Raw genomic sequence first — 14,832 nt, 5'->3', positions numbered from 1 at the left:
ATTTCATATTTGCCTCTTTTGCCAGCACCAAGTCAGCCTCATCTGAATCTTTCTATTTCACAAGAAACATCAATTCTCCACTACTATCTGTGGCGCCAATTATTCGTTCAGGATCAAGACCTCTAGCAAAACCTCTAGGTTTGTCAGCAGCATCTCTTTTTTTCTTTGACTTGCTGTCATCAGATTCATTGTCAGATACTTTCTTTTTGTACCATCTTTTTCTTTATCAGCTTTTTGCAAATTAAGAAATGCTTAAATTAACTCTGGACAATCTAAATTTTCTTCAGGTTCCCATGTATTGTCAGCATCTGTAAATCCCTTTCACTTCAGAAAGTACTCCACCTTCCCATTCACTACACGTCGGTCCAGTACTTTCTCTACCACAAACTCTTCAGGTTCTGCTTCCTCAACTTTTTTACTTTTTCCATTTTGTTTCTTCCCCTTTTTTTACAATGTAGTTTTATTGGAGGCCATTTTTTACTGCAGATTTGAAGAGTTTACCACTTCGGACGCTCGGATGCTCGGACGCTCCGTCGTAGGTCCGCAGTCTCAGCCAGCGCGCCTGCAGCTCCACTCGCACCCGAGCGCAGCGCATAGGGGTCTTTGAAGATGAACACTTTTTCTGTATACCAAGATTTACCTTATGCTAGATTCTTAGAAGTAAAATTACTAAGTGGGGAATATGATTTTTATAGTCATTTGATGTACATCCTTAATTAACCACTAGATTGTCTCCATCCATGTTCTCCTTCCTGATATGTGAAAATATACAGTTTATCCTGTGCAGCGACTTTTTGAATCCAATTCCATGGTGGCCTGGATTTTCTTTTCTCAACTGCTTTCTTTTTGCCAATCTTTGCAATGAATCTGCTCTTCAGTAAAATCAAGAGAACTCTGGGGTCACAGAAATGAGCAACAGCATGTGCTGCCAGAACCACAGAAAGCAAAATAACCGACCTCATAAAACCATTTAGTGAGCTGATGCTAGAATAGAAGAGAAGGGCAGGGCGTTGAAGGAAGTTCTAAAACTACTAGAAACAAACTGAGCAGAGTTTTACGCATTCACAATTCACTTTTAAAATGATGAGCAAGTTCATTGGATTAAAGCTCCTGCTTAGCAGACGCAGGAACTGGGGTTCAGTCCCCAGTGATTGAGACTGGGTGCCTGTAATCCCAGCACTTGGGAGGCTGGAAACAGGAGAATCACTATGAATCCAATCTATATAGTGAGACCCTGTAGACCCTGTACTAAATACAAAAAAAAAAAAAAGCAGACCATTGGTGATCTGCAAGCACCCACAGTGTCTATTAGCATTGATTTCAGTAAGGCTGCCTTGGGGCTGTAATCTCGTTTCTGCCAGCTGGCAGCCCTGCACAGGGAGGTGGGACATTTAGCAGAGGGTGGTGCTTACTGCAACCACTGGGAAAGAAGACAGACCATCTGCTTCTCTTTTTTCCAGCAAGCCATGGACATCTTGGGTTTTCTTCCTGAGGAGAAGTGTGGGTGCCTTAAACTCATTGGAGCCATCATGCATTTTGGAAATATGAAATTCAAACAAAAACCCAGAGGAGAGCAACTGGAAGCAGATGGCACAGAAAGTAAGGACTACTTTGAAGACTGACTCTTATGTCTATTCGAATTTTGATTCTAGGCCTTTCCCTTTGGCTTTACAGGTGATCTCCTGTCTATGTTTTTAACAAATGTTGAAAAAAAATCAATATTATCTCTCTCAACTACTGTTTTGAAAAGTATTTTCTTAATCATCATTCTGATGTTCTAGTTCCCTATTGCAGAATAAGGACCATCTCACAAACAATAATTGATGAATAATTGGTGAATTTCCTATACTGACATGAAAAGGGGCTGACTAAGACTGTAATTTTAACCCATACACTGGGAAAAACAGAAAAAGGAACGAGTTATTGTGAATGTATTAAGTGAAAAAATGAAGGTGTGACTGTGAACCTTTGGAATTTCAAAGGTGCAGTAACTGCACAGGAATGGAATGATAAGAATTTATTTTCTGTTGGGTTTAACATATTCCATTAAACTTGGACTGGGGCCAACAAGATAGCTCAGCAGACTGCTAAGGCAAGTGCAGGGACTGGTATGATCTCCAGCACTAGTTGTACCAACCCCACCCCCGGGCATGTTGAGCCGGCCACCAAGACTGGGTGTAGTGCCTCGTACGTGTAATCCCAGCATTAGAAGGCTGAAAACAGGAGGATCACTGTGAGTCTGAGCTGCATAGTGAAACCTTGTACCAAATACATTTAAAAAAAGAAGAAGAAGAAATTTGGACTAGCTACAATGTTTCTAGCAATATAGTGTATTTTATAAACTATTAAGTTAGGGGATATAGCCCCATGATGAGATAGCAGCTGTTTAAATCTTACAATTTTTTGTCCTGCAACTATATTTTGGGTTCATGTGTCCCAAAAAGGAATAAATTTGCCTTCTTGTGCCAAAATGTAAAAAAATCTAGAGTTTTACCAGCTTACTAAATGTATTTGAGGTATATCACAATTAATATTCTGTCTACTATGACCCTTAAGTTAGAAAAACACAAATATGCACACAAGAAAGCTTAGGAGTAGTCTTTGCCTTTACTACATTTAACATAAAAATTCCTTACAATTGAAAGAAAAAGAGCAAACACATTCATTCCAATCTTTCAGCAAATTTTTAACATTTTATATTTTAACCACCGTGAAACATAAATAACACAAAATGTGCCATTTTGAATTGTACAGTGCTATAGTATTAATTACATTCACATTGTAGTGTAGCCGTCACTTCTGTCATATCATAGCGCACATGCATATGTTGTTCCTTTTGTGGCTGAGGAATATTCCCTTGTATGAATACATTGCATTTTCTTTATTTACTAGGTGATAGCCATCTGGTCACCCTTTGACTTTTTTACTTTATGAGGAATGCTGCTAGAAACATTGTGTACCACCTTTTGTGTACTTATATGCTTAATTTCTCATAGGTATATATGAAAGAGTGAAACTACAGGGGCCTATACTAATTCTCTGGCTCACTTTTGAGTAATCGCCAAGCTACTGTGTGTAGAGGCCAACTCATGACGAGATTTTCATTTTCTTCACACTCTCACCATCTCTCATTGTCTACATCTTTTTGATTATAGGCATCCTACAGTGGTTATGAAGTGGCATTTCAATGCCAGGTTTTTTTGTATCAAAAAAATACATTTCCTTAAACAGTTCAGACTCAGTCACTTATTTGAAAACTATGATTTGTTTTGTTACATTAACTTAATCACAGTGTCTTTCCATTCTCCAGGTAGGGGCTTCAGCTGAAAATGAAATGAAATGTTATAGTGCTTTCCTTTTCCCTTCACTCTCCCTTTGTATTTTAATTATTATTATTTTATATTTTAGGACAGGGTCTACAGAGTCTCACTATGTAGATCGGACTTGTAGTGATTCTCCTGTTTTCAGCCTCCCAAGTGCTGGGATTACAGGCTCATGCTACCATGCCCAGTCTCAATCGCTGTCTCAGCACGCCCCCAGGGTGCGGATGGCAAGGCATGGCATGCCGGGGGATGGGGTATGTCAAACCCCAGCCGCTGCACTCTGCCTAGGCAGGCGCTTTAGTCCACTGAGCTATCTGGCCGGCCCTCCTTCACTCTCTTTTCCTTTTCTGTGGCCAGGTGCTGACAAAGCTGCTTTCCTCATGGGCATTAGCTCCTCTGAGTTGGTGCAAGGCTTGACTCGTCCTAAGATGAAAGTTGGCAATGAATACGTTACCAAAAGCCAAAACGTGGATCAGGTAAGATGCGATCACCCTTCACTTGCTGTGACCAACTCCTTGGTTGTCTGCCTAGGAAGCTTTCAAAGCTTTTGATTTTTTTTTTTTAAATAGTACTGCTCATTTTATTTAATTAATTTATTTTTTAAATTTGTGTGTGTGTGTGTGTGTGTGTATGTGTGTGTGTGTGTGTCCAGCTCAGCCCTCCAGGGGGCGGGGCTGGCTGGCATGTGGTGCTGGGGGATTGAACCGTGGTCCCTGTGCTTTGCTTAGCTTAGCTTGTTCTTTGTAGGTGCTTTGACCACTGAGCCATCTCACCAGCCCAGCTTTTGATTTCTGACATGAATCAAATTGGTAAACTTCATCCCTTACCTACTTGCCATAATGAGTCCTTTACTGTAACAGATGCGAAGTGGCATGTTAGCTGAGAAAAGGTCTCTGAACATATGTTGAAGGCAGTATTTGAAGAGATAAGTAGTACATACGTGAGAGAAGAAATGTTATGCATATTTTTTATTCAGAAAAATTTTACAATGATGGAATAACAAATGCTCTGAGGACATCTTGAAGCTTTGCCTTAATGCAATAAGTATTGCCTGGGCTAATGGACAAAATAACTAAATGAGTTTGCTAATATACTTCAAAATAATAATTTTCCGGTGTACATTAGTCTGTGTCATATAGGTCACATCAAACAAATACATTAAAATCTCAATAATTAGAAAATATTTCTTGCACTAAGAACAATATGAAATGTACAACCTCTGTTCATTTTGTGGTTATGTTGTCTGGGATACACGGCTTCCCAAGTTGCTGCACTGGTAGGCCAAGTAATCTGTGGGGGAACTGTAGTCATCTCATGGGCATAGGGTAGAGAACAGACCTCTTCCTTTCATTTTTCTTTGGTGAGAATTATATTATCCTCATTTCTGTGAAGGAGCTCAGAAATGTGGTTTTTGTGGAAAGATGCAAAGGCGCAGTGAAATGGTACCTTGTTTCTGTTACATGTAATATATGGAAAACATTCACAGTTATTATCCCCTTCAATTCTTATATTTTATGGAAAATAAGTGAAGTAAAATTTTATAATGAAACAGTAGGAGAATAATGATAGTTAATACATTGAGTGTTCTTATCTTTAAAGTAGTTATTCAGAGATCTGGGTAAGATAATAGTATTAAAATTTTTCCCAATTGATATTAGCATAAGCCTTCCCTTTCCAAGAACCAAGAGACACTAATAGTACAACTGACTTGCTATTGTTTTATTTTCACTTCTGTCCTTTCTCCTCTCCTTCATCCTATTCCCCTTTGCCTTTTAACAATTTCTTCCCATCTCACAATTATCTATTGTATATTTTAGACTTCATTCATTCTTTCAGTTTCTTACACCAGGAAAACAATACTACATTTGTACATGTGAGTCAGATTTATTTCACTTATGAGTATGGCCTCAAGTTGCATCCATTTACCTATAAAAGTCTCAAGTTTATCCTCCTTTATGTCTTAGTAGTACTCAATTGTATAAAAATACCACATCTTTTTTTTTATCCATTTCTCAGGCTCTTCCGATCTGGTTGTTTCCAAGATTTAGCTATGGCCATTTGTGCTGCTATAAATATTGTTGCACTATATTTCTGTGATCTGATGTTTTTAATTCTGGGAAGTTACCCAGAAATGGAATAGTTGGGTCAAATGGGACCTCTAATTCTAGCTTTTTGAAGAATCTGTATACTAATTTCTATAGTAGCTGCACCAGTCCACATTCGCACCAACAGTGGAGAAAGGTCTCTTTTTTCCCACAGCCCCTCCAGTATTTATTATTGATTGATTTCTTGATGATAGCCATTCTTTCTGGGGTGAGATGGAATCTCAGAGTTGTTTAAATTTGTATTTCTATAATGACCAATGATGCTGAACATTTTTTCACATATTTATTTGCCATTTGTATTTTTTCATCTGAGAAGTATGTATTTATCTCAGATGCCCATTTTTGTACTGGGTCTTTGCATTTGGAGGAGTTCTGATTTTTGTTTCAGTTCTATATATGTTCAAGATACAACTTTGTCTTAGAGAAAATTGACTCAAAGATTTTCTTACTCTGTGAGTTGTATTTTCACTTTTCTGGTGATTTCTTTTAATGTACAAAATCTTTATAATAAGATGGGATTCCAGTTGTTGATTCTTCGAAGATTTCCATGCTGAGTTTTGCATGGAAAAACTCATGAAATCTCTTCCTACACCTATGTCTTCAAGATTTCTACCTACTTTCTTCTCCAGTAGATTTAGTGTTTCTGTTTTAATAGTTGGGTCTTTGATTCATTTTGCCTTCAGTGCATGGTGATAGACATGATTCTAATTTTAGTCTTTGGTAGACTCAGAGATAAATATGACAGGAATACTTATGTTTTTTCCATTTAAAGTAACTGTGGCTAAGACAATGTAGGGAATATTCTAAAGATCATGCAACTAGTATTCATGTGACCCTCACATGATGTTATAGTGCATACATCTCACATATAGAAAATAGGCAAATGTACAAATCTGTGGTAGAAGACAGGCATTTCTATTTCATGAAACTCTGTAAACTCTGTCTACCTGGTTGTATTAAGGTATCTAATGCATTTATGTTGTTTAAAACATTTAAATAATAAATCAAAATCAATTTTGTTATTAGTTTACTCTATAAACCAATAAATCTACCTCTGTTGTAATACTAATTGTAGTGCATTGAAATAATTGTCTATGTTTTGCCATCCCTGACAGCCTAAGCATCTTGAAGTCAAGGGCTGTATCTAGTTTATCCTACTCTACCAGCATCCAGAAGACTGAGCTGCAATTCATAGATGGTCCACAAATGCTAAAATAGTTTATATTGAGCAGAACCTGAGTTATGATTAGCATCATAAGTAATTTGAGCTATTTATTGGCATTGATTTTAGAGGTATTTGCTAGTAGCTTTTTGGTACTTTCTTAGACATTTTGCATAACATGTGACATGACATGTTATTATTGTTGAACAGGACCTCTTTCTTTATAATATAAGATGAGCCCACAGGAAGACTAAAGTCAAAGTATTGCCTTTTTAATATGTGTTCTAGGTTCTTGACATCACTTCAGCCTTTGCTGTAATAAAACCAGGGAAGCAAGCTAGTATATTATTATTAAACTTAAAAAACCTTGTTTTTTCTCTCTGTTCTTGAAGACAGCATGGTACTGGTAGGTGCTTTCTTTCCTTAGCAATTTTACTGACTTTATTTTTTATTATTTTCTTTTTTGGTATCAGGGATTGAACTCAGAACTTTATGCTTGCCAGCCAAACACTTATGCCAGTGAGCTATCTCCCTAGCTGTACTAACGTTGTAGTCAACTGACACTGCTAAGGATAGGCTCCACAAATAGGAATTTGGCCTCTTTCTTCTCCTTTCATGGGATGGAAAGTCATGAAAAGAATTACAGTTGTTATTTAGTAAGAGTTTATTGGTTTGTAGGTTTCATTAATTTGCTCAGCAGGCACTGACCTGGCTCTGTCGCCCTCTGCCTAAGTCTCTAGGTTTTCTTCATATTTCTCATACTTGATGAAACAGCTCTGTTCTACCCCTTGAGTGTTTAGGAAACTAAAAGTTTCAGCAAGTTAGCCATGTTTTTTTAATGTTTCAAACTGACTTCTATGGACAGTAATTTCCTCTTGATTATAGGAGATGAAAATCGACCTGATACTTTTTTGTACAGTGCATTCTTGCAGCTAATTGTAATGAAAAACTGTTGCCATTGGCTTATGGATTTCTGTGGCAATGACTCAGAATAACTGATCAGAGAGTAGGTGATGTGTAACTAAATCACCACCAATCGCTCTGTTGCATGCCTTCTCCTTATCAGGAGGATGGATGTAATAGGTATTGCACACTGGAGCACATACTGTTTCCAGACTTGGAGAATGTCCAAGTGAAAATCACTCCCACTGGAAGTCTGTGGGAAATCTACTACCACAGTAGCACTTTTCAACTGTGGAAACAAGTTCTGTATTTATGTAGCATCATCCAGGGACCAGAGTTTAGAGCTCTTCAGTAGGTTGTGTGAGAGTCTTTGCCATAGCCATCCAGGGAAAGAGAAAGCTTTCTTATTTTGACAGTAAAAGAATCTGTCAGACTGCTGTGGCAAAATGTCATCATCCTCCATTTGTGGGGGTAAGAGCCACCCTGGGAACTATTACAGTCAGGAGATAGAACCCAGGGCTGTAGAGGCCAAATATTATACAGCTCATAAACAGCAACAACAGGAGCCTCAGACAAGGTCTAGGGATTGCCAGGTTTCTAGTTTACTGTGTCAGCACTTTGCAAATCTGGTGCATAATGACAAAAAAAGGACTTATTCTGGCACTTTTTAGAGTGTTAGTGAAGGTTTTATTCTGGTAAAATTCAATAGAGGTGTTAGAAGAGAGGAGAGATATTGGGCTCAAGTCCCAGTACAATGAGGACAAGGGGATATATAGACAAAGAGCAAAGGGAAGAGGACATTGGATGGAAAACTACTAAGAGAAGACATCAGGGTAAGAGAATGCTTGCTGAATGGACTTCCCATGTTTCTTTTTAAAGGAAAGCTAAGAATTTATTTATTTATTTATTTATTTATTTATTTATTTATCTGGCAGAACCGGGGATTGAACTGAGGCCCTTGCTTATTCTACTGAGCCATCTCCTCAGCCCCAAGAAAGCTTAGCATTTATATGGGGAGATAGGACATAGGGAATGAAGAACACAATCATATGTCAAAAGTGGAGATATTTTATCTAAAGCGATTGACTCTAAAGCAGGATTCTGGCTGCAATGGGTTATACAGGCCAAAGAGAAGTCAATATTAAGTCAGAGGAGCCTACTTAAAGTTTGTTCAAAAAAGTTTTTGTCAATAGCAAGCAGCAGGGGTTGATGTCAGATTAGTTAATTCAGTTAGCCTTGGACAGTGCTTTAGCTGAACATTTTTATCTTTTATAGATCTCAGGAGATGCCCATATTGTAGGATTTAGGATCCCATTTTGAATAGCAGCAAGGCTTTTAGAGTACATTGGCTTCCACAGTTCCAGACCATTTTGTCCGTTAGTAATAGGATCACAGTTTCAGTCAACTATGTTTTTGATAGGAAAAAAGCAGACTAGCTCACTACTTTCTCCTAGACTTATCTTCTGCTTTTCTTTTCTGCTTTTCTTTCTCTCTTCTCTCCTTTCCTCTTTTACTTATTTCTTTCCTTTCATTATACTCATCAGATATTAGAACCACAGGTCAATAAATACATCATGATATAACTAAAAGGTGTTTACTGATACACAATGCTCAGTATTAAAACAAACCCTGCTATCAGATAAACAAATATTTTTGCTGTGATTTCTAGGTAATCTCTGCTGTTGGTTCCCTGTCCAAATCAATATATGGAAAGTTGTTTCAGTGGCTGGTGGCTCGAATCAACAGAGCTCTGGATGCCAAGCTGTCAAAGCAGCTCTTCATCGGCATTCTTGACATCACTGGTTTTGAAATCCTTGAAGTAAGTATATGTGGTAAGAATAAAGCCAATACATATTTAAATGAGTTTAGAAAATGTGACTAGAACATGGGAAAATGAGCTCAAAGCACTATAAGGGTCGCATAGTCCAAACCCAAGGGCCATTTTAGTCAGAAAAGAACTGTAAGTAATATTAATAGTAGTAGTACTACTATACTTAATGTTAAAAACTAAACTTCTTAATTCATCCTTAAAGGTAAGTAGAGGTAAATAAATCTTTTGTAATTCTTATAATTATGTGCTATTTTATACTAATAATCTTTAGTTTCTAAAAATATCTGAAAGAGCTACAAAATTAATTTGTGGGCCGGCCAGATAGCTCAGCAGATTAAAACACGTGCTTAGGCAGATGCAGGGACCGGGGTTCAATCCCCAGTGAGCAGTGCTGGTCATGCCCGCAGGGAGGACTGAGACAGTGATTGAGAATGAGCGTGGTGGCATGTACCTATAATCCCAGAACGTGGGAGGCTGAAAAGCAGGAGGATCACTACAAGTCCAATCTGTGTAGTGAGACCCTGTACTAAATACATTAAAGAAATTAATTTGCTTTTTTATTGACTGGGTTTATTTGGCATCATATGATTATGGTTATGGTTTTAGTATGTGTTCTTTAATATGTATTCTAGCAATTGAACCTCCATTTTTGACTCTTCTTTCTACATATTCATATTTTTGAAGTGTAATAGCCTCGAGCAACTTTGCATTAATTTTGCCAATGAAAAACTACAGCAGTTCTTTAATCAGCACATGTTTATTCTGGAGCAAGAAAAATATAGGAAAGAAGGCATTGACTGGGTGTCCATTGACTTTGGTCTAGATTTGCAAGCCTGCATAGATCTCATTGAGAAGGTAATGCATAATTCTTTTCTTGCCCATTTTCACTTAAGGAAAATTGTCTCTGCATTCCATGTTAACACATCAACTTCTTCCAGGGATAGGAAATGGGGCTAGAAAATCCTGCATATTTGCTATTTATCGTCTTTGTGGGCAGCACCCATGGCATCCTGTGTAAGCGCTTACATCGACTCCCCTGTTCTACCATCTCTAATGCAGACTGTTGCTGTGCTTCCTCAGCTTGCAAAGCCTCCATCATTTGCAAATGAGGATATTTGACAGTATTAAAAATGGCTATGTTCTTAACTAGGAAAGTCACAGGGCTGAAAATGTGAACACTGTAGGGCCTGGCTGGCTAACATAAGGTGAATGGGTAGACCCAGTGAGGCTTAAGGAAATCTGACAAATTAGCATGAAAACAAACAACTGCTGTAAATCCTTAAGGTCACTGCCTTTCAGATACAGTTCATTCATTTAATGGGACAAATACCAGTTAGTATAAATAGTATATGACAATATTTCATGGTTTATTAATAAATTAGCTGCAATGTAGTTTTCTGAATTTAGCGATTTTGCTGTACTGTGCTCTTGGAAAGAATAAGGGTGTTTGCTGGAGAGATATGCAGTCTTTTCTATAGCTTGCACAGGAACAAGCTTGGAAGGATGCCATGAGCTACATGTTGAATTTCTTGCTATAATCATGGATTGTGATTCATATTAGAGATGAGTCTGCACAGTCAAAGCCTTATGCCTGTGCAAGTTCTCTTGCTATGGTGTCACATTATATTCTTTAGAGCCTTGCCAGGAAGGATATAAGGGACTGAAATGTCACTGTCCTTGGCAGCCTTCAGGTTTTATCAATCAGTGCCATATCAATTTTATTAAGTTTTAGGTGAACCTACATCTTTCTCTAAAATAACTCTTATTCCTAATAGAAATGAATATAACATTACTTTTACTTATTTTACAATCAGTGAATTTCCTGGTAGGAAAACAAGGTAAGAAACATCTGATAATGGACCTACTGTGAGCTGTTTAGAAATAATAATAAATAACTAACTAACCATGAGTTGGTAAACATTTGTGATATCATAAAAGCTGTGGTTTTCTGATTAAAAAGAAAAGAGCTGTAGGCTCTCAGAAGGACAGATTTAACTTCTGGATATTGTGATGTGTGTTATCTGCTTATGACAAAATGCTATTTTCTAACATAGAAAATTGTGACATAGAGACTGTTCAGGTAGTGATAGGTCTGGGAACACTATTTTTTTTTACTTTGTCTGAAGGTTATTGCTGTGCTTATGCCAGTCTCAGTTATTCCAAGTCATACACCAGCAGCATGGGTGTAATTTCCTGTTATTTTTTTTTTCTACTGATAGATAAAATGAGAAAAGATTATGACCAGACGATAGAAAGCAAAGATAAATCTCTGTTTTCTTTGGAACAATATGAGAGAAACTCAAATCAGATAAATGAATAGCAAACTTTTCTTGAAAAGATTTTGTATTTAAAAAGAGATCCATTTCATTGATTTGAGCTCTATAAGGAAAACTTATAGTTAATACTAATGATCAGAGTTAGTCCTTGTGACAGAACAAATCATGGAAAATTTTTCAAATTCATAAGAAGTGAAATATATCAATAAACATAAGATGTCTTAAGACATGCATATTCCATGTATGCATAAAGAAAAGGGATTTTCTCATATAAGTGTTTTATATTTCAATTTTTTTTTGCAGAACCAGGGATCAAACTCATATATTTTAAACTTCAAAAAAGTTTATTGTGCTGCAATAATAAAATACATTGTAATACAATCTTTAATTGTTAATTTGGTATTCAAGTTCACAGTGACGTCCTTCCATATATTTCTGTGAGAAAATCTATTCCAAGATTAGCTTCTTTTAAACATTCTACCTTGTTTAGAATTTGAGTCAAAAGTCACATGTTAAAGTATTAGAGTAAGATTATATCTTTATAATTATACACAATACATTGGTAAAGAAATTATTCTTATCATTTCTTAACAAATATGACCCAAATTATTCATCTAAAATGTGGTTCTCCTTCAGTGAAGTAACCTTGAAAGATTATATCTTTCTTCTAATGATTCAGTTTTTAAAAAATTCCTTCACATGATTGGGGTGAATGTTTAGAATTTTATATCAGCCTCAAGAGAAAATTTACCTCACTATTTATTGTCTTACTATACTTTGAGTCTAAACTGTGTTACTTCCTGGTTCATATTCTTGCCCTTATTCACCTGATTAGGCCTGAATAGTTTATTTCCATAAGCCACCGGACAGACAGATGGAATTTTCCATGTATGATATCAAGTATTCCAAGTAAAGTTTTATCATAATTCAAATCTTGGTACCATCTCAACATTAAATAGATGTGGTTGCCTCCCAAGTAGTGTTTTGTGGATGTGCCTTATTGAAAATGTTTGACATGAAATGGCTTATATGAATCTCTATCTATGTCTTGCATGCACAGGAGTGTTGTCTTTCAGCAGAAAACACCATGCTTTTTGTTGTTGTCAACTCTCACTTTTTGTCTATCGACCAAAGGCAAAGCAGCCCAGATCCCAGAGCTGAAGCCAGCTCACATCTGCATAGGTGTCCATGTGCACACATAAATTACACAGAGGTTTTCTTAGCAGCATACTTTTAGCCACCTCCAGACCTACTGAACTAGGACCATGAGGAGTGCAAACCCCAGAAGGAATCATTCTGTCACTTTTGTCACTCAAGGAACTTCTTCTTTAGTTGGAAAGATGTCTTAAAACCAGAAATTTTATTATTTCTTAAATTATGAGATAGCTAAATTGTTTTTTAGCCACTACTTGTCTTAAATGCTTCTTCTTCACCCCACTAATGAGGGAAGGATTCCTGCTCTGCAGTTGTGGGGATGGCTCAACATATGACATCGCACACTGGACAGATGATGCCCGTGTTCTGTTAGCCATCCATGCTCATATTCCAGGGAGATAGATGCCCTATACAGTGCTGGCGTTCATGGATGTTTCACTCAAAGTTAATCAGCAGGGCTGTGGGAGGAAAACTTGACTTCAGGAGTAAAGTGGGGTGACGTAAGTTCCCTGAAGAGGATAGGATGTCTAAATCATCCCATAGGCTGACAGGGATTAATGCTCATTACTCAGGATTGAGTAAGCACTGTGCTGTGGCAAGAGTGGTATAGACTTTGTGTGTAAAATTTTGAAATAAATATTGTAGAAAATGTAAACAATTGTTATAAGTAGTTTTTGCCTTTAGGAAGTGTTCAACTAAATAAAGGATTTGTAAGACTAATAAGTACAAAAATGCATTAAAAATAAGTCAAAAATAAGGACCAAAGTAATCAAAGTAGCAGAAGTCATTTCTACCTGAAGGGATCTTATCCTTTAGGCAGAGGATAAAGTTTGGGCTAGATCCTAAGAAATGGGTAAAATCTTAGCAGATAAAGGTAAGAAGGTAATAAGAGGCTAAGAAAACAGGCAAGAGGAAACACACAGACAGATAATCAAAGGACATGATCTGAGATTACAGGCAGTCTAGCTGAAGCAGAGAACGTGAAGAAGGAAACCCCTAGAATAAGAAAGACTAGGTTACATGGTGAAGGACCTTTAACATATATCTTATTTTAAAGTAATAAGAGCCAAAGAAGATTATGAGACTGACAATCAAGTAATCAAAGCAATTTACTTTTAATCTGGTGATTTCTCCCTGATGTCTAGAAGGAGAAGAAAGATAAGAGCTTCCCCTGGTCATTCTCTGTCTCTTGGCTCTACATGAGTTTTCTTCTAGTTCTTTGTTTGCTTGCCTACTATATGTCTGGTTCACTAGAAGGTAAACACTATGAGGACAGTTGATGCCTCAGTGCTGTATCATCAGCTCTTGGTGATGTGGGGTCAATAGTAAATGGTATGATAATCATGTCAGTATTGAACTGTAGGGTTTTAATTAATATCTGTTAATGGGAAGCTGGCTAGTTGCATGCAGTGAATGTTCTTCTCTTTGGCTACAAATTATGTTCTTGAGAAATGATTTGTACTGATCCTTTATTGGATATTTTCTGGTGTTTATAATAACTTGAAACTCTCCTGCTTCCCCAGCAGCCCATGGGCCTCCTTTCCATCCTTGAAGAGGAATGTCTGCTTCCTAAGGCCACAGACTTGACTTTCAAGACAAAACTTTTTGACAACCATTTTGGAAAGTCAGTTTATTTCCAGAAGCCCAAGCCTGATAAGAAAGAGAAATATGAAGTTCACTTTGAACTTGTCCATTATGCGGGAGTGGTGAGTTCCTCTCAATCTCCAACCTTGAATTTTCTTGGCTCTCTTTCAAGTGCACTCAAATTCCCCAGATAATATTGAAATAAAATGTGGATTAAATGAAGAGATAAACAAAGTACATGTAAGTTTCAGACAAAAGATAGTGAGCTTTTACCAGTCAGTAAATAAAATGTCCAGACTATAACAGCATTTCATTGCATAGAGTTGGACTCAAAACAAGACAGCTACAGAAAGGCATGGACACTATCTAAGTCATGCTTCTTTTTTATTTACCGTTTTAAACTCAATATTATTTTATATTGAATATTTTCATTTTGTTTTCCATAAAGATTCACTGTAAAGTAATAGTCTCCAAACCCTGGCCAACATGGATT

The 14,832-nt window shown here is 37.0% G+C and overlaps 1 protein-coding gene across 1 annotated transcript in view; it reads left to right on the top strand.

Annotated features, from left to right (window-relative positions):
- Positions 1-14,832, top strand: part of Myh15 (myosin heavy chain 15) — a 147,450-nt gene that overhangs the window by 25,191 nt on the left and 107,427 nt on the right. Inside the window, exons 11-15 of the mRNA XM_004643969.1 lie at positions 1,461-1,599; positions 3,681-3,799; positions 9,163-9,312; positions 10,009-10,179; positions 14,282-14,461. Of these exons, the coding sequence (XP_004644026.1) occupies positions 1,461-1,599; positions 3,681-3,799; positions 9,163-9,312; positions 10,009-10,179; positions 14,282-14,461 (759 nt within the window). The remainder of the gene's footprint in view (positions 1-1,460; positions 1,600-3,680; positions 3,800-9,162; positions 9,313-10,008; positions 10,180-14,281; positions 14,462-14,832) is intronic.

This window comes from Octodon degus, unplaced genomic scaffold (assembly GCF_000260255.1).
Source record: "Octodon degus isolate 3935 unplaced genomic scaffold, OctDeg1.0 scaffold00187, whole genome shotgun sequence".
Classification (NCBI taxonomy): domain Eukaryota; kingdom Metazoa; phylum Chordata; class Mammalia; order Rodentia; family Octodontidae; genus Octodon; species Octodon degus.
Note: the sequence above shows the minus strand (reverse complement) of the source record. Positions and strands in the feature narration are given on the sequence as shown.